The sequence below is a fragment of the Liolophura sinensis genome, chromosome 7, assembly GCF_032854445.1.
Source record: "Liolophura sinensis isolate JHLJ2023 chromosome 7, CUHK_Ljap_v2, whole genome shotgun sequence".
Classification (NCBI taxonomy): Eukaryota; Metazoa; Mollusca; class Polyplacophora; order Chitonida; family Chitonidae; genus Liolophura; species Liolophura sinensis.
Genome location: NC_088301.1, coordinates 28,336,269 through 28,356,132, shown reverse-complemented (window position 1 = coordinate 28,356,132; position 19,864 = coordinate 28,336,269). Strand labels below are relative to the sequence as shown.

The 19,864-nt window shown below is 40.4% G+C and overlaps 1 protein-coding gene across 1 annotated transcript; it reads right to left on the bottom strand.

The window, feature by feature from the left end:
- Positions 1-1,521: 1,521 nt before the first annotated feature.
- On the bottom strand, positions 1,522-19,759 carry LOC135471432 (amyloid protein-binding protein 2-like). The gene is made up of 10 exons (XM_064750665.1): positions 19,502-19,759; positions 18,854-19,236; positions 16,600-17,130; positions 15,419-15,636; positions 12,947-13,071; positions 11,593-11,698; positions 9,104-9,308; positions 8,399-8,579; positions 4,444-4,622; positions 1,522-3,214 (listed from the first exon to the last, which is right to left on the bottom strand). The coding sequence occupies exons 1-10, from the start codon at positions 19,702-19,704 to the stop codon at positions 2,937-2,939; spliced, it is 2,409 nt and encodes an 802-aa protein (XP_064606735.1). The 5' UTR covers positions 19,705-19,759; the 3' UTR covers positions 1,522-2,936.
- Between the last annotated feature and the right edge of the window lie 105 nt (positions 19,760-19,864).

Sequence of the window (19,864 nt, the reverse complement as noted above, 5' to 3'; positions counted from 1 at the left end):
AAGGATTCCTCACCGTGAAAATGAGATGCACGCTCCCAGCACAGGTTCCATCAAAGCATAGTATTTTTTCTGAGAGGAGAATTCTCAAACAATTGCGACCGGCCCCGATAGCACAGTTGGTAGAGCGTCCGCTTCGGAGGCGGTAGACCCTGGGTCAATCCTGGGTCGGGTCACACCAAAGCCGTTAATAGAGGAAGTTGAAACTTCCCCACCTGGCGGATGGTGCATCGACTGGTTGACTCAGTGTAATGGCGGGGCACCTTACTTGTCTTCGGTAAGTCGTCTCAAAGAAGCGGCACTAAATAAAAGAGCGGTGGAAATTCGTCCTGCAACAAGGAGGCACATTACCTGCACTCTAAGGACTCCTTCCCTTTGTCGTTATATGACTGAAAAATTGTCAATTACCACATTAAACACCCAAGGACTGACTCTCTCACTCAAGCGATTGTGCTGTCCCTTGCGGTTAACAATTTTGAATTCATTGTTTTTGCGTTGAGAATATCTCTGCCAATGAAACGGTAGCAAGTTGAGCTGTGGTGCAGTAACCAGTACCGGACCCTATGTTGTTATCACACACTGTTAGAACTGGAGAGGTAACAAGGTTCCAGAAGCCGAGAGCACAAAGCCATTTCTGACTTGAGTCAAAATATGATGTATCATTTTAGAGCTTATTATTGGGCCCTTGAAATTAAAACTTTGACCATTTGATGAGTTTGATCCTAAGACAAACATATTAAAATTTCAGCTTCCAGTACTAAAAACTATGCATTGTTACGAGGTATTATGTTCGACTTAAATCACATCGGCCCCAGGTACTGGAATGGAGTGACAACGACAGGTCTGTGAGGCTCACGTGACCATTTACGCTGCCTAATGATTTGTTGAAAACCACTGGTCTTCTACCAAGCCTGTGTGCATACATCACGTGAGAATGTTGATCTCTAACTTAACCAAAGATGTGTGGTTAATGCGCGTCGCCCCGGTTTCCTACACTCATTAAACCGACCGCCCTAGCATAAATGAAACATTCTTGATTATTGTGTTGAACATCAAATAAATACATCCCGGAGTCAGTTTCATATGACAAAACATGATATCTATCATACCTTCAGTGTGATTCCTTTATCAAGAATGCAGTCTTCTTGCTACTGATTTATTTATTTATTAATTGTTCTTTAATTAATTAGTGCTTTACTCACTTATATCTAGGGATGTATGAAATCAGAGTAACCAGACTGAAGCAAGTTTTGGCCAGTTACTGACGACCTTTCTCATACATGACGTGCACATATATATATATATATATATATATATATATGTGTGTGTGTGTGTGTGTGTGTGCGTGTGCATGTGCGTGTGCGTGTGTTGATGGAATACAAATCAGGTTCAGTTTGTTCAAAAAAGCAGTTGTTCGTCAAATCTGGCCAAGGGACAGAAACTATATCAGAACTTTATCATCAACAGTCACCAATTAAGAAAAATTATATTTCAATACAAAACAAGACTAGTTTATTGGTTACCAGTACATCAATAGTCATCAATAGCCGTCAACAACCATAACAGGCTAAACCAGCTCTGTAAAAGTTTTTTTTTTGTTATAATTTAAACTAATTTATGGCTCCATTGCATACAGACAAAATAATAATCTTTATATTAGATAGTGGTCCTTCAAAAATCACAAAAAAATTTGTAAAAACCTTCCAAAATGATTCTGGTTCTGGAATTCTTCAACCTTCTTGCGTGTTTGCAAAGTGTTTATTCAAGCATACTATGAAGTCATTATTCCGAGTAGACTGAGTCAAATGAGTAGACTGAGTCAAATGAGTAGACTGAGTCAAATTATGCTTTTTGTTGAAGCCCAAATACCGGCCAATCCAACTAATGTACTTTTGTCTCCCAAATCAAATTATAAATGTGTGTAAATTGCTCTAAAAGTTGCTCTCTCTCTTTCAAATGTGAAAAGGTTGAGGCATTAGGGTATGCATGTATATTTATTCATTAGGCCATCAAATCATTTAGGCTTGAATCCCTACTGTATGTGTTGAATCCCTACTGCACTAGGCCTTTAGTTTTGGTGAGAAAACTGTGCACTGCAGTTGTTAATTTTTTTACACACGTTCATCACCAAATCGCTTGACCTAGACTTGCTGGAGTAAAAAACTTTACCTACTTGAGACTCACTCAACAGCCATATTGGGGAAGTATGGAAATTTAAAAAAAAAAGAGGTCTTCTCCAGAGCCGCTGATCCGATTGCATTAACAATCGATACGCATATATAAGACAACTGGGGATATCATGTTTGCAATTTTCCTGCAAATTGGTTGAGAAATGCAGTAGCTTGCTATTGGTTGTTTAAGTCAATTTCCACAGCCACCATGTTAATATTTCCTATCCCCTTCAACTCACTAATAATAATTTACACCAGCGAGTTGTGTGAACCCTGAAAATCTCAGAGTTCAAAGTGCTGTATATGCACTATATCTGTATGTTTGCTGAAACTTGTTGAAGTGTGTTAAAAAGCAGAGGACATCAAATGTAACGAAAGAATACAGACAGGCACCTATATACTGACTTGAACCCCGGCATCGCTGTCCCTGAGAGCTATATTTTATTTTTTTATTGGTATCATACACGTGTAAGCGCCACAACTGACAGATCGCATTCTTTCCAACACAGACGGGGACATACTGTAACACAATGTGGAGTCAAAAATCCAACTGAACTATAGCTGTTGCCTTTATCGTTTTTTTTTTTTATCAGCAACGGAGTCTGACCGATGGAACCATTCAAATACATGTATTGTTTGACAAACCTGTATTACTTCTATGCATTGCTCTTTAATACATTACCAAGCTGTGTGCACAAAAATCAAGTAGTTACTCTAAAAAAAAATAACTCTCGACAGAGCTTTTCTCAAACTGTACAAAAATATATTTCACAAATGGCAACACTCTTCGCTTTCTTTTGCTTCTTTCCACCTGTCTACCCGTTTCTGCCAAATGTTAAAATCGGCCAGGAATTCTGCATATGGCCTGGGAGGTTCCATTAGTACTGGGAGGGTGATCTTCGAAGTGTGTGGAGGATTGTTGGCCACCCATTCCTCCTTCTGAGCCTCTATTATGGCAGCTTCCTTTTGCTCACCAGCTGATTGGTGGAGAGCAACTAGATGATCAAATGCAAATACGACCCAGTTAACCAGTACACCAGGAGAGTCTGAAAAACAGATTGTTCAAAGTTTGTGAGGTTGACCGAACAGATGCATCATTGAATACAATTTTATCGACAGTTGTGGGTGGAAATAATTCAGATGACTTCTGGATTTGACTTGCTCATACTATTTCTGGCACTTTCATCTCTTCCAGCTTTTAAATCATACATTTGGTCCAAAGAAACAAAACCTGGAATTCCAGACCAGGCCTATATGTTTGTTGCTGAGATTTACAGTGAAATGTAATGACATTGAGTAAGACGAATAACCCAGTAAACCCCTCCTCCAGCTAGTTATTTAACTCCAGCATTAAACAATAGCCTTGAAAACACAGACTTTGGGGGTTACCTTATCTGTGGTACGGACAGCCTTAGTTTTTCATTTTTAACATTTTTAACATTTTTATGGTAATCTCACACCATGGTGGACCTATAAACATATTATTTATTGATTTATATATTTCACTGGGGGGGTGGGGGCGCGGTGGCTCAGTTGGTTAGCGCACCAGCGCATCATAATGACCCAGGAGTCTCTAACCAATGCGGTCGATTCGAGTTCAAGTCCAGCTCATGCTGGCTTCATCTCCGGCCGTATGTGGGAATGTCTTTCAGCAACCTGCGGATGGTCATGGGTTTCCCCTGGGCTCTGTCATGGGTTTCCTCCCACCATAATGCTGGCCGCTGTTGTATAAGTGAAATATTCTTGAGTACGGCATAAAACACCAATCAAATAAATAAATAAATATATTTCATTGGTATTTTATGCCATACTCATGAATATCTCACTTTATTCAATGGTAACCAGCATTATGGTGGAAGGAAACTGGACAGAGGAACACAACCATTAACAGGTTTCTGGAAGACCTTCCCATGTACAACTGGAGAGAAAGTCCAGCATGAGCTGGACTCATTGGCGAGAGGCTCCTGAGTAATTCTGCTGCATTAGCATGCAATCAGCTAGATCACAGAGTATTACAACGCTATCTGAGTGGACTGACATGCCAAAAACCAACCATCCATGATATCCACCCAGTCACAGCAATTTGATGTCATGCTGAGCTGTACTAAGCTTATCCCCTTAGTCTTAATGCCAAGCCATAGAATTTATACCAAATGTATGACAGGACACTGGCTTGCACTCTCTAACCCAAAAGCCATTCACCATCCAATAGTTCTTCAACACTGAGCATAAAAATATCAAGATAGCTGAGTAAATTCTGGGTTGATTTTCTTACCTAATTCTTTGATGACCTTTTGAAGAAGAATTTTGGCATCTTCCACCTTTCCAACTGGATCCATAGCATAAAACATAGCCAGTGTTGCCTGGGTAACCAGCAAGTAGTTACTATGAGATGGCAAACACAGGCTCAGGATTTTGTCACTGGTAACCAGCAGTGACTCCGCTGTCTTAAATCTGCAAAAGAAAAATGAATCGTAAAGCTAATGTCAGTTACGACTACGACATGGGGCCATGCTCAGCCCAAATCATAACATCGTCATGGCTTCCTTAATTTGAACTGTGCTGGAGGGAGCTGGTTTCAGGTTCAAACCCAGTCTTGAACAGGGAATTCCACCACTCTTGCTGTCAATGGGGCCATGGTGACAACAAGTAGTCAATAAAGCTTGTGTGGCTGTTTGCAAAGTCTAATATTCGTTGATGACCACTTGTCTTCTACCAGTATGGTGTGTATATGGGAAAGTTCATCAGTCACTTGCTAAAAGTACCTCCTTCGCACCGAGCACTGCAGTTTTCTTATAAACCTGACGGTCATCGCATAAGTGAAAAACTCTTTACCATGGCGTTAAACAACAACGAAATAAAAAATAAAGGAGGGTTCAAGTTTATAACATGCCTTAATGTGCATGGGTCAAAAATATGGCTCGTGCACATGGAACAGATGCCATTCTCTAAAAAGTGAGAGAAAAAGTGTAGATACCATTTCCATAATCACACAACCATATTGTCGGCATTGTATTTCAATGTAGAATTGACAGAAATGCCATGATATCAGAAGATATTACTCCTGAGGTTACATGCCCACACTAGAAAAACCCATACTTGATCCGTTTTGTTACAGCCCCATGTGAAGTGGAACTAAAACAGCCAAAATCAAGTCTTAAGAAATGACACAACTTTGGCTTGAACCCAGGGCCTTTTATCATAAAACTTTGTAAATAAATTTTTTCTTAACTTCTCATATAAAATCAATGGCTCTACAACCCAGGAAAGATCTTGTGAAAAGTGGTTTCTAAAATCTCTTGCTAACTGCCTATTAACTGGCAATAAGGTACTCCATATATGATCAACTGCGCAGGACTGTTACAATATGACTGAATGTATAATTCATAAATGTTGAAAGTCAAGTGAGAGTGCAAGGACATATTTGCATGTCCTATCACTGAGCAACCATGTAACTGATGCTGAGCCCATCATGAGGATTATTGACACCGTATATTTCCATGTCTTATCCCTGAGTAACCATGTAACTGATGCTGAGCTCAATATGAGGATTATTGACACCGTGTTTGTGCGTGTCCTATCCCCGAGTAACCATGTAACTGATGCTGAGCTCATTATGAGGATTACTGACACCGTATATTTCCATGTCTTATTTCTGAGTAACCATGTAACTGACGCTGAGCTCAATATGAGGATTATTGACACCGTGTTTGTGCGTGTCCTATCCCCGAGTAACCATGTAACTGATGCTGAGCTCATTATGAGGATTACTGACACCGTATATTTCCATGTCTTATTTCTGAGTAACGATGTAACTGATGCTGAGCTCAATATGAGGATTATTGACACCGTATATTTGCATGTCTTCTCTCTGAGTAACCATGTAACTGATGCTGAGCTCATTATGAGGATTACTGACACCGTATATTTCCATGTCTTATCCCTGAGTAACCATGTAACTGATGCTGAGCTCATTATGAGGATTACTGACACTGTATATTTGCATGTCTTATCCCTGAGTAACCATGTAACTGATGCTGAGCTCAATATGAGGATTATTGACACCATGTTTGTGTGTGTCCTATCCCTGAGTAACCATGTAACTGATGCTGAGCTCATTATGAGGATTACTGACACCGTATATTTGCATGTCTTCTCTCTGAGTAACCATGTAACTGATGCTGAGCTCATTATGAGGATTACTGACACTGTATATTTGCATGTCTTATTTCTGAGTAACCATGTAACTGATGCTGAGCTCAATATGAGGATTATTGACACCGTATATTTGCATGTCTTCTCTCTGAGTAACCATGTAACTGATGCTGAGCTCATTATGAGGATTACTGACACTGTATATTTGCATGTCCTATCCCTGAGTAACCATGTAACTGATGCTGAGCTCATTATGAGGATTACTGACACCGTATATTTGCATGTCTTATCCCTGAGTAACCATGTAACTGATGCTGAGCTCATTATGAGGATTACTGACACTGTATATTTGCATGTCCTATCCCTGAGTAACCATGTAACTGATGCTGAGCTCATTATGAGGATTACTGACACCGTATATTTGCATGTCCTATCCCTGAGTAACCATGTAACTGATGCTGAGCTCATTATGAGGATTACTGACACCGTATATTTGCATGTCTTATCCCTGAGTAACCATGTAACTGATGCTGAGCTCATTATGAGGATTACTGACACTGTATATTTGCATGTCCTATCCCTGAGTAACCATGTAACTGATGCTGAGCTCATTATGAGGATTACTGACACCGTATATTTCCATGTCTTATCCCTGAGTAACCATGTAACTGATGCTGAGCTCATTATGAGGATTACTGACACCGTATATTTGCATGTCTTATCCCTGAGTAACCATGTAACTGATGCTGAGCTCATTATGAGGATTACTGACACCGTATATTTCCATGTCTTATTTCTGAGTAACCATATAGCTAATGCTGAGCCCATTATCAGGATTACTGACACCATATATTTGCATGTCTTATCTCTGAGTAACCTTGTAGCTAAGGCTGAGCCCATTATGAGGATTACTGACACTGTATATTTGTGTGTCCTATCATTGAGTAACCTTGTAACTGAGGCCAAGCCCATTATGAGGATTACTGACACTGTATATTTGCATGTCCTATCACTGAGTAACCATATAGCTAATGCTGAGCCCATTATCAGGATTACTGACACCGTATATTTGTGTGTCCTATCCCTGAGTAACCATGTAACTAACAGTATCCTACATGCACAAGTATGCTATGTCATACCCAGATGCAAATATATTTTGACACATGGGCAAGTGCAGACAACAATTTAAAAAATCAAAATGTGAAAAAATAATTTGACAATGCATCACTTCAGGTCATCTTGCACACTTTGTGTGAGTTTAACAAACATATGCCATATAATATTCAAAATATGCACAAAGATATATGACTACAACAGATCAAAAATGTGAAAAAATAGCATGACAATGCACAACTTAAGGTGATTTTGCATACCTTGTGAGTTTGAGAATCCTTTGCCTAATAATAGTCAAGCCTGCTGATGGTCGTGGGTTTCCCCTGGGCTCTGCTCGGTTTCCACCCACCATAATGCTGACCGCCATCATATAAGTGAAATATTCTTGAGTACGGCGTAAAACACCAATCAAAAAAATAAACAAATAAATAATAATAGCCAAGATATCCTCTACATAAATTTGAGTGGGAAGGACAGACAGATGAAAAGAGCAATTGCTGTATGTTCCCCTTCATTAAGAGGCAGGACATAACAAGACCGGCCCAGATGGCTCAGTTCGTAGAGGGTCAGTGGTCAATCCAGAGTTGGGCCACACCTAAGACTTTAAAAGAGGAAGTTGTCACTTCCTCGCTTGGCGCTCAGCATGAAGGGGATAGTGCAACGACTGGTTGACACGTCTCAGTAAATGGATCAGGCGGAGCGTCTCACTTGCCTTTGGTAAGGCATCTCAGTGAAGCAGCACTAGATAAAAGAGCAGTCTAAGGACTCCTTTGTCGTCATATGACTGAAAAACAATTATGATGTTAAACCTCTAGCACTCTCTCACTCACCAGAATTTAAAATGTGTATGCACATATAGTTTTAATGGTTTTTCATTTTAACCACATTGTATGTCCAATGTTATATTCACTTTAACATTGAAAACTATCATGACACTTTGGGCACATCCCTTTCCAACCTACTTGTTCATCTTGATGGAGATCTGTGCCATTAGAGCAAGGACCTGGGCATGCCGCAGACAGAGGTCCCCGAAATGCTGTAACACCTGTGAGTGTGCATGAGAGATCTCCTGGAGGGCTAAGCTCAACGTAGCCTCCTGCTCACTGGGTGGAAGCTGCAGAGCTTTCCAGTACTGGGCATAGGCTGAAAACCACAACAACAAAAAATTCACACCCTGGCATAATTAACCAAGTATTGGTGTCTCCAGTCATAAGTATTCTATTTATTTGTTTATTTGATTGGTGTTTTACACAAGTATTTGAGTTTTACATTTAAAAGCTATCTTAAAAGAAGGACAAAAGGTGCATGGTGTATGGGCTGAGAGGTAACAGGCCTGGCTGATGCTAAAACTCAAGTCAAGATCTTTATACATATTGTAAAGTGGAACCAGTGTATGGCTGGATGGGCTTATGAGGGTTTGGGGTTGGGCTTGGGGAGGGGGGCATTGCGGGGTAGTTAATAGGCTTGACTAATGCTGAAACCTAAGTCTAAGTTTCCCCAGGGGAAACCTATGGCCATCCGCAGGTTGCTGCCAAATCTTCCCATGTACAGCCAGAGAGGAAGCCAGCATATGACTTGAACTCACAGCGACTGCATTGGTTAGAGGCTCCTGGGTCATTGTACCCTTCTCACATGCTAACCACCTTGGCCCCAGAGGCCCCTCTTACCCAGCGTAAAGTGGAACAGGTACTTGGCTGGGTGGGCTGGAGGGTAACAGGCCTGACTGATGCTGAAGGCGCGTTGTGCATGATCTAGATATTCTTCCTCCTTGAAATTCTGTGCCACAATGAGAGCCTTGCAGAGAGCACGATGCGCATGCGCCTGCTGGGGCGTCTCTATTCCGTATGTTATTCTGGCCACCTGTAGGGTATGCTGTCAAAATAATAATATGTCACTATTAAACCTTGATTCCAGAGGGACATGTTCAAGTGGCAGTCCCCATGGCACATACCATACCTTTTCAATAACCTGAGACAATTTCTGGGTATAACTATAAACCATGGTGCCCTGTAGGGGCTGCTGTTTTTAAGTCGTAAACCCTCTGGAGGGAATAGGGGATTACTGGTAGTCGATCAGTGACAGTAGTTTACACCTCCCTCGCACCTCATTCAGAGGTTTTGAAACGATTCAAATGTTTGTGGAGTTGAATTAACACTGGTTGGTAGGCCTATATAAACTGCAAGATCATGTAGAAACTGACATTCCCAGAAGTTCTGAATTTCACCATGTGGGTACATTGCACTTGTGACATATGTATTGATTAGTTGTGTTCTGACATTCCCAGAACTTCTCACTCTTTCCATGTGGGTACATTGCATTTGTGACAGATGTATTGATTAGTTGTGTTCTGACATTCCCAGAAGTTCTGAATTTCACCATGTGGGTACACTGCATTTGTGACATATGTATTGATTAGTTGTGTTCTGACATTCCCAGAAGTTCTCACTTTCACCATGTGGGTACATTGCACTTGTGACATATGTATTGATTAGTTGTGTTCTGACATTCCCAGAACTTCTCACTCTTTCCATGTGGGTACATTGCATTTGTGACAGATGTATTGATTAGTTGTGTTCTGACATTCCCAGAAGTTCTGAATTTCACCATGTGGGTACACTGCATTTGTGACATATGTATTGATTAGTTGTGTTCTGACATTCCCAGAAGTTCTCACTTTCACCATGTGGGTACATTGCACTTGTGACATATGTATTGATTAGTTGTGTTCTGACATTCCCAGAACTTCTCACTCTTTCCATGTGGGTACATTGCATTTGTGACAGATGTATTGATTAGTTGTGTTCTGACATTCCCAGAAGTTCTGAATTTCACCATGTGGGTACACTGCATTTGTGACATATGTATTGATTAGTTGTGTTCTGACATTCCCAGAACTTCTCACTCTTTCCATGTGGGTACATTGCACTTGTGACATATGTATTGATTAGTTGTGTTCTGACATTCCCACAACTTCTCACTTTCACCATGTGGGTACATTGCATTTGTGACCTATGTACTGATTAGTTGTGTTCTGACATTCCCACAACTTCTCACTTTCACCATGTGGGTACATTGCATTTGTGACTTAAGTATTGATTAGTTGTGTTCTGACATTCCCAAAACTTCTCAGTTCCACCATGTGGGTACATTGCATTTGTGACTTAAGTATTGATTAGTTGTGTTTTGACATTGCCACAACTTCTCACTTTCACCATGTGGGTACATTCCATTTGTGACATATGTATTGATTAGCTGTGTTCTGACATTCACAGAAGTTCTCACTCTTTCCATGTGGGCACATTGCACTTGAGACATATGTATTGATTAGTTGTGTTCTGACATTCCCAAAACTTCTCACTCTTTCCATGTGGGCACATTGCACTTGTGACATATGTATTGATTAGCTGTGTTCTGACATTCACAGAAGTTCTCACTCTTTCCATGTGGGCACACTGCACTTGAGACATATGTATTGATTAGTTGTGTTCTGATATTCCCAGAACTTCTCACTTTCACCATGTGGGTACATTGCACTTGTGACATATGTATTGATTACTTGTGTTCAACCAAACGTCGGCCAATAGAATCTCTCACAGGTTGTCAAAACATTTGGTCCTCGAAATTTGAAAGCTAACTCTTAATCGGCATAACTAATTATTGGCACTTCAAACTTACACAAAGACTGTACACTACTGCGCAAGGTAACTAGTACATTAATTCCATTACATAGTCGACAAAAGCTTTGTGGAAATGGACCCACCAGAGCAACAGTGTTTAGGTGTTTGTGGAGCTTTATAGCTATATATTTAGTCTATTAGATTTATTTGTAATGACCTCTCTGGCCGTACGTGGGAAGGTCTGCCAGCAACCTGCGGATGGTCGTGGGTTTCCCCCCAGGCTCTGCCCGGTTTCCACCCACCATAATACTGGCCGCCGTCGTATAAGTGAAATATTCTTGAGTACGACTTGACACACCAGTCAAATAAATAAATATTTATAATGGCCTACATGTACTCATGCCATTCATTTGCAGTGAGACCAATCTCTACATCTAAATTATAGACACAGTGTTCTCCATTTCCAGCCTCTTTCAGTTACTGTGGTGTGCAGTTGCAGTGTACCAGATGTGCAAAATCAACACACTATACATGCTTACCCGAGCTATTTCCACACCAGAATCATCCTGACGAAACTCATTAGAGTAGTAACAGTATGTCAACAAAGCCTTCAGGTACATGGGATGCCGGCTGCCAAAGTATTCCCTGAGAGAAAATGAGTGCATTAATTTTAGAGTAAATAAAGCTTAATTTTAGAATTGTAATATTATTTAGGGGTTTAACACTGTTGTAGCGGTCTTTGTTATATAATGCGATATCGCTGAACCTTGCTTGGTATCGAGTCAAATCCCGAGAATGAGCAGCATTTGAGGGATTTGACGAGGTACGAAACAAAGTTCAGCGTTATCGGCCGGTTACACCATGATGAAGGTGTTAAAGTATATTCTACCAAAAAAAAAAAAAATGAAGATAATGAGGCAAAAAAAAACGTATATTTCCTGCAGCTTTTTGCTGCTGTTCTCTTATACTCCCTTTGCACACGTCATGCATTTTAGACCAATCAACGACAAGTTTAGGCCATTGCAGATAACCTAGATACTTCCCAACTGCGTATGTATGACATCGTGTCTTACTTTGTGATATAGAAATGTGAGCGTTTACTGTACATGCATTACGACATCATACCAATGGGTTCAGACTGGAACGTCATGAAACAAATGTTTCTTTTTCCATGGTGACTGGGTGTCAATTATTTAAAAAATATAAAAACCAAAGCTCAATATCTATAAATTGTACAAACTAACAGTTTTATCGCTGAAATAAATCCCTATAGTTCACCTTTACATAAATCATAAAAGCAAATCTAACAAGTAAACAAACTCAGATTCTTTCATTTGTAGAAATAAATACCATGAACTGATATTATTCGGAGAGGTAAACCTACTGGCCAGTGTTTTGCGTGACATACTCTAAGTTGTTAGGGTAGGAATGTAGATTAAAGTAAAAAAGACCAGTGCCGTCTGTAAGTGGGGGCGGGGGGAGCATATTTTTTGTACATCCCTGAAAACTGTCACAGTGACATCTTCTGTTATCCTTACTTTCGCATTATTCATTGGGTCAATGTTCTTCTGTGTACCCCTCACTGTCAGAAAATTACTAGAGTTTCACAATGTTCCAACCACTGACCTATTGGGGATTAATTTAAAGTTTCCCCCATTGTGACTCTCAGTTAAAATGTCCACTGTGTAAAATATGCATTCTATACATGGCTCTCCCGCATCATTAATCAGTAAACGCTGGCCAGCCAGCTGTACTTATATCGATATACTTTCACAGTTTCAGCAGCAGGTGATAATAATGTAACAACTGATGAAGTATTGTAGACAAAAACAATGTAGTTTCTTAGCTTGGTGGTTTTCTGATTACTTAGTCTGTCCTAAAGAGATACTGTACCTGGATAGCTGAACGGCCTGTACAGCTAACTGTTCAGCCCTCTTAATGTTCCACTTACTGCAGTATGCCATGACAGCATTGCACAACACATTAATTACACTCGTCTTCTCCTCGGCAGACACATGCTGAAATCATTTAAATATTAAATTTGTTCAATCGATCAGAAAAAAAACAAAAAAAGTTAATATAACTTCCAGGACATCAAAATCAGACAAATATTCATAAAATACATGTACAGTGTATATTACAAAAATGTTATTAAATTTGAAATAAATCCCTATGTATTAGACTATGTTAGATGTATTGTGATAATTTTTTTTTAATGTGCTGCGAGCCATTTTCGGAGTTTGAACACTTCACAGATTTCAAATTTCTGTGACTTTCCTGGCCCAAAATTAATATTTTTCAAGCTACATGAAATAGATATTCTTCTTTGATCATTATACCAGCTTAAATGAATGTAAAATGACCCTAACTTGTTGAACTTTCAGTCTTTAACGTAAACAGTACAGCCGTATTCCAGCCGAATATCATACGCCCATCATGGCTCCATGGTTGGCACATTCCTCCATGGTTGGCGCATGGCTCCATGGTTGGAGCATGGCTCCATGGCTGGAGCATGGCTCCATGGCTGGCGCATGGCTCCATGGTTGGCACATTGCTTCATGGTTGGCACATGGCTCCATGGTTGACGCATGGCTCCATGGTTGGCACATGGCTCCATGGTTGACGCATGGCTCCATGGTTGGCACATGGCTCCATGGCTGGTGCATGGCTCCATGGTTGGCACATGGCTCCATGGTTGGCACATGGCTCCATGGTTGACGCATGGCTCCATAGTTGGCGCATGGCTCCATGGTTGGCGCATGGTGGGCGCACCAAGGTTGGATCATGTTCCATTACATGCGTATGATGGGCACACAAACCAAACAGGATTCATGCATGACACCATGCATGGTACCAACGAGGGCGGATGATACGAGCATGATTTTAAGACATTCCGCAACATCAATATAACTGCTCCATGTGTATGTTCTTGGAGCGTGAAAACTCCACAACAATGTATCTAGTTGGATGTCTGCGGATGATTTACTGCAGCTAATGATTCGCCTATGTTAAAATCTACAATGAATTATATGTACTCTGAGTGTGCATGCACATTCCTGGTAGTAGGCTACAATCATATATCGGGGCTATCAAATTTTGCCTGAAATTGTTGAGCAGGAAATTTAAAATAATTCTCATCAATACATAAAGACACTATGGATTTGCCATAAATAAGTCCATAACAAACATAGCATAAACACTGGCAAATTCTGATCGGGATGGCAGGATGATACGCTCTACTTTAGACAGCAGTATATAAAGTAATTTCAAAGGTCTTTGGCTCAGTTGGTTAGCGCGCTAGCGCAGCATAATGACCCGGGAGCCTCTCATCAACGTGGTCACTGTGAGTTCAAGTCCAGCTCATGCTGGTATCCTCTGCGGCCGTACGTGGGGAGGTCTGCCAGCAACCTCCGGATGGTCATGGGTTTCCACCTCGAGCTCTGCTTAGTTTCCTCCCAACCATAATGCTGTCCGCCGTCGTATGAGTGAAATATTCTTGAGTATAGCATAAAACATCGATCAAATAACTAAGTAAATAAAATATACATTTATATTAAAGTATTTATGAAAGCTAAGCTGCAAAGAATGGAACTTGTGTAATCTTTTTCGTTCACATGTTTTCTTAACTTTTGCTTAACTCCATGGCACAGTAACTTTTTTAAACCGAGTATATTAATAACGGGGAACTCATATAATTCCTTCTCACCTGTATCCAGATGGTCCAAGGTGTGGACTCATTTGTTCTTTCCTTTATTACATCACAATTATTGGCATATATGTGCTAATAAAACAGATACAAAATACACATGCACTGCAACGTCTCAGGAGAAAATGATGCGTTCTACTGTCATTTGGACTGTCCGTGTAGCTCCTTCTCCAGTCTCCCATTACAATCATTCTAAACGTTCAATGTCAACAACAAATGAGGGCCTCCGTGGCTCAGTCGGTCAGTGCGCTAGCGCAGTGTAATGACCCAGCAGTCTCTCACCAATGCGATTGCTGTGAGTTCAAGTCCAGCTCATGCTGGCTTCCTGTCGGGCCGTACGTGGAAAGGTATGTCAGCAACCTGCGGATGGTCGTGGGTTTCCCCCGGGCTCTGCCCGGTTTCCTCCCACCATATTTCTGGCCGCTGTCGTATAAGTGAAATACTCTTGAGTATGGCGTAAAACACCAATCAAATAAATAAATAAATAAATCAATGTCAACAAAAGTTGTCTAACATTTTTCACAAGTCACATGGTACATGATTTGCTGGACTGTCCTGTAAAGTCAAGGTATATCGCGTCACAAAGGAACCTACCCTATCACACAATATTGTAATGCAGGGACAGCCAAGATTCAAGAAAGTGTAATTTCGACACTAACCTGTAAAGATTTGAACGCCCAGCTGTAAGCAGAATTAACACTTCCACTCTCAAGCATCATGTGACTTAGCTCCAAATACATCTCTCCTTTCTCCACAAGATCTTGACCAAAGGACATCTTCTCGATCTGCCAAATCACCTCTGTGATCCGGAAGTAGGCGATGCTTGTACTCCTCAAATTGTATTCCTTGTTCATAAGATGCATTAACTTTATATAACCTGGTGGGAGAAAATGCCACGTGATTTTTATATGTTCAGTAAATGTGACATATAAGCCCATTATAGGTATTATTACAGGCCCCAACAATCTCAATTGTTGTTAATTTTTTCAAAGTCAGAGGAGAAAATAAAAAAATTTAAAAAAGCCATTTGAAAATTTTGAAAATTTTCCACCATTTTTAAATGGTGGAAAATGTGACTATTCTTACAATTTTTCCTGTGGAAGAAATATGTACATGACTGGAATGGGTAAAAAAAAAAAAATTGAAATTCATAAAACAGCGAGAAAATAAAAACTGGGGTTGTGGATTTTTGGTCTCAGCCCATACAACACTGAACAAAATTGGTGTCGATCCAGAGAACACTGTGTAATTAACCTTTAATAATTAGAATTATTAGCTACATGTAAATTATACATGTATGTTTAATACTGTAAAACTAACACAGGATCCTCCCAAACATTGGTGACGTCTTTCGCTTTTGGTAAATTTAAAGTGAGTGAGTGAGTGAGTGAGTGTTTGGGGTTTAATGTCGTGCTCAACAATTTCTCAGTCATATGACGACGAAGGAACCCTTAGGGTGCATGGAATGTACCTCCTTGTTGCAGGACGGATTTCCACCGCTCTTTTATCTAGTGCTGCTTCACTGAGAGGACTTACCGAAGGCAAGTAAGCCGCCCCGCCTGAGCCATTATACTTATACGGGTCAACCAGTCGTTGCGCTATCCCCTTCATGCTGCACACCATGATCCCATTTGAGACTATACAAACACTTTGCATCAACCAAACACAAGAATTTTAAATCTGCTGTCTACTACATGAAGTTGCTTTTCGGGCTTGTAAATAGGCAAAGTACTGGTCAACCCAGTGCCAGCATGACAGTCCTGCACCATGATACAGCCAAACTAAAACTAAAAGCAGCAAACCCGAATGAATGCCAAATCAAACAAACGAAAGTGCACACCTTTATATGTAGCCATCACAGTTTCAAGCCTGGGATGTCTGTTCAGAAAACCAAGCACAGAGATCAGGGTTTGCTCTGCCTCCTTGCTCTGGTTAAGCTCTGAAAAAAGGTCAGTTAGGTCGAGTCCTTGCTTGATTGTCGCCCCTATCTTGTTGATATTGTCACTGGGCTGGAGCGCCTTAAGGACGACGAGGAAAGAGTTGGCAAGGTCATGGAGAAGATTGACACCGTGGTTATGCAGGAGCAGCGTGAAGTGTTTGGCATAGAGGTGAAATTGGTCAGGGCTGGCCAAAAGGTCATGGGCGGGTTCGCTCTGAATAATCTCCATGTTGTGAGGAAGCATCTTCTTACGCTGCAGCTGATGCATCAGCTCCAAGCTGCGCGCTGTCTTCAGAGCCTGACGCTCCAGGTGCAGTTGTGCTTTGTCCTCAGCCAGAGGAGAATCCCCCAGAGACCTAAACAAGTCATCAGGCTCTGGGATAAGAGAGTGACTGAAGTTTGCAGGAACTGGCACCCAGTGGTGGATGTAACCTGCCGGGAAAAGTTTGATCTGAATGATTAACTAATTGATTGATTAATTGATTAACCAGCATTGATTTTAAACATCTGACCAATTACCTCAGTATAGATGGACGATTTCCACAGTACAGCATATTACCTAACAAAAATCTGTGAAACATAACATTTACAGCATGTCTGTTCAAAGAGCTACTCGAGTGTCAAGGGCTGTATGTTTTAAAAGCATGGTTAAATGATAAAAATCGGAACTGCTTTCCTAAACAGTTACTGTAAAAAGATTGTAATACGGCATTAAAACCGCTGTTGTTAGTTTTATAGGACAAAATGAAAACAATTTTTTTTTTATCCCAAAACAGTTTTCTGTCGTTTGCAATTTTGCCTGGTGTGATGTTATGCTAGAACATCTGGTATCACCCATCATTGACATGCAGCAGAAAATGACATCACATATTCCAGCTTGCATGATATTCCAGAATAAACGCCAGACTCGACGTCATATTTGCCTGATTCATCGTCACATGGGGAATATTATCACGTTAACAGAGGTTAAACATTCTACGACGCTGTTAGTTGTAGGCCGTGTGCAGATATACATATAAGACAGAGATGACCTTTCAAGCAACGTGACAGTCTGTGTCAAGCAACACACTGGCCGGTACATTTACCTCCCTGAATAATAACAGTTCATGCTATAGTTGTTTATTTCTACAAATATAAGATTTTAAATTTGTTTGCTTGTTAGATTTGCTTTTATCATTTAATATATACAAGACGAACTATCGGAATTTCCTTCAGTGATAAAAGTGTTACTTCATACCAATTTATAGACCTCATAATACAGTAAATTTTTACGTTCCTATGTCACACAACAGTAAGATACGACTCAATATAAAGTATCTAGGTCAACTGCAGTGGACTAAGCTTGCCACTGATTGGTGTAAAATGCATGACCTCTGAGGAGGGAGTGCAAGAGGATGGCAGCAAAATTTAAGACGCATGTAACAGGCAGTGTTAGCCTCATTTTCTTCATTTCTGGGGGCAGAATAGACTTCAGTACTGTCTTGACGTTTGCTGTGAGACCCGATATCGCTGAACCATGTTTCTTACCAAGTCACATCCCAAGAATACACAACAAACTCAAGACGAAGGTATTAAAACTTTAAGTATTATTCATTTTTGAACCATGTTGTTCCTTGGGGTATCTTTCATATCATTTTAATATTCTTCCTGATTTCTCTTGTGAATGGAGCAGTACTTTTAAAAAAAAAAGAAAACAGAAATGTCTAAGCCTGAATCATGGAAAGTTGTGGGAGTACCCATTGTGTCAGTGGATTATCACCCATGGGCCTGAGCTCTCTCATGCTTCAGGAAAACTAAATGGGTTAGGCCCAAATACCCAATTGGAAACAGTACATAGTATTATTTGGAAGTTTGAGAAGTGAGGCAATATGATTGGTCAAAAATATCAACTGAGACATATATGGTATGCATGAACTTACTATTTCAGGACGTGGCTGTGACTTTATTACTTGTGATCTGTTTTAATGAATTTAATAATCCTCAGACTGTCTTTTACTTTAAATCAATGAATAAATATGGCTTGAGGCCACATCGGCGATATTTCAGGCTATATTATTTATTTTTAAGGATATTTTGGTGATGACATATTTAATTTTTACTTTAAGTATTATGGCGAGCACACGTAGTATACTGAATGGCTATACATATATGTCACCTTTAACTATTGGGGAACTGCTTGGGTTTACAATGCCTTCCTCTTCATGGTCCATGGCCTCATCTTTAGAATCTCCCTGTGGATCTCTAGGACTGAGAAAATCGCTGCTATCGCCATCGTGGATTTTGAGGATGTCTGGTGAGACTTTCCTCTCATGTTTGGCAGGGTTGACGGCATCTCCATTCCTTTGTATGGGAGGCAGGGTGTTGTAGTGGTGAAAGGAACTTGGGTTTGGCAGTTTGGAGGCTGGCAGAGAAGTGAAGTCCCGGAATAGATTGCCCTGTGAGGTTGGTCTGTGGATGATAGTGTTATCCAGGAACTCCACAAGACATCTGTACCTTTTAGATAGGATGGGGCTGGCATCAGGGTTTAGTAGGGAGTTCCTAAAATGAGTATAATGATAATAATCACATATAAATATGGATTTTATTCTTATTTTTCTCATTCCAGGGCTCATAATGATAATAATAATGAGTAATAATAATGAGTAATAATAAGTATAGCTGTGACCACTTTACAGGAGCAGAAATCTGACCCTCCACCCAACACATCATAATTAAATGTTTCGCAGAAAACAAAAAACGAACTTAAATGCGAAGACAAAACCTGCCACTAATACATGCACACATGAATCATTTCCATGCCCACCTGAAGTGTTTGTACCACTCTGTATCTTTGCCCTTTGAAGCTAGCAAGTCCAGAAGAAGCCTAGTTCTGTCTGGCGGCATACTTCCTCTCTCAATGTGCTTTAGGTCGGCTCCATTTAACACACCCGTCTTCACAAGATACTGTACAATGTGCTCCACATGTAACTCCTGTATCAGGGCAATCCTGTTCACTTTGATTCTCATCAAGTTCTGACGGTCCAGGCCTGAAGCACTTCCAGGATGGGATATTGTTAATGGTCTCCTGCAGGTATAAAGGTCAGGTGTACCAGTCAGTTGATCAATTTAATAATTATGTGACTTTATTTGTGAAAAATAACCCCTGTTACACCAAGTATCAATGGTG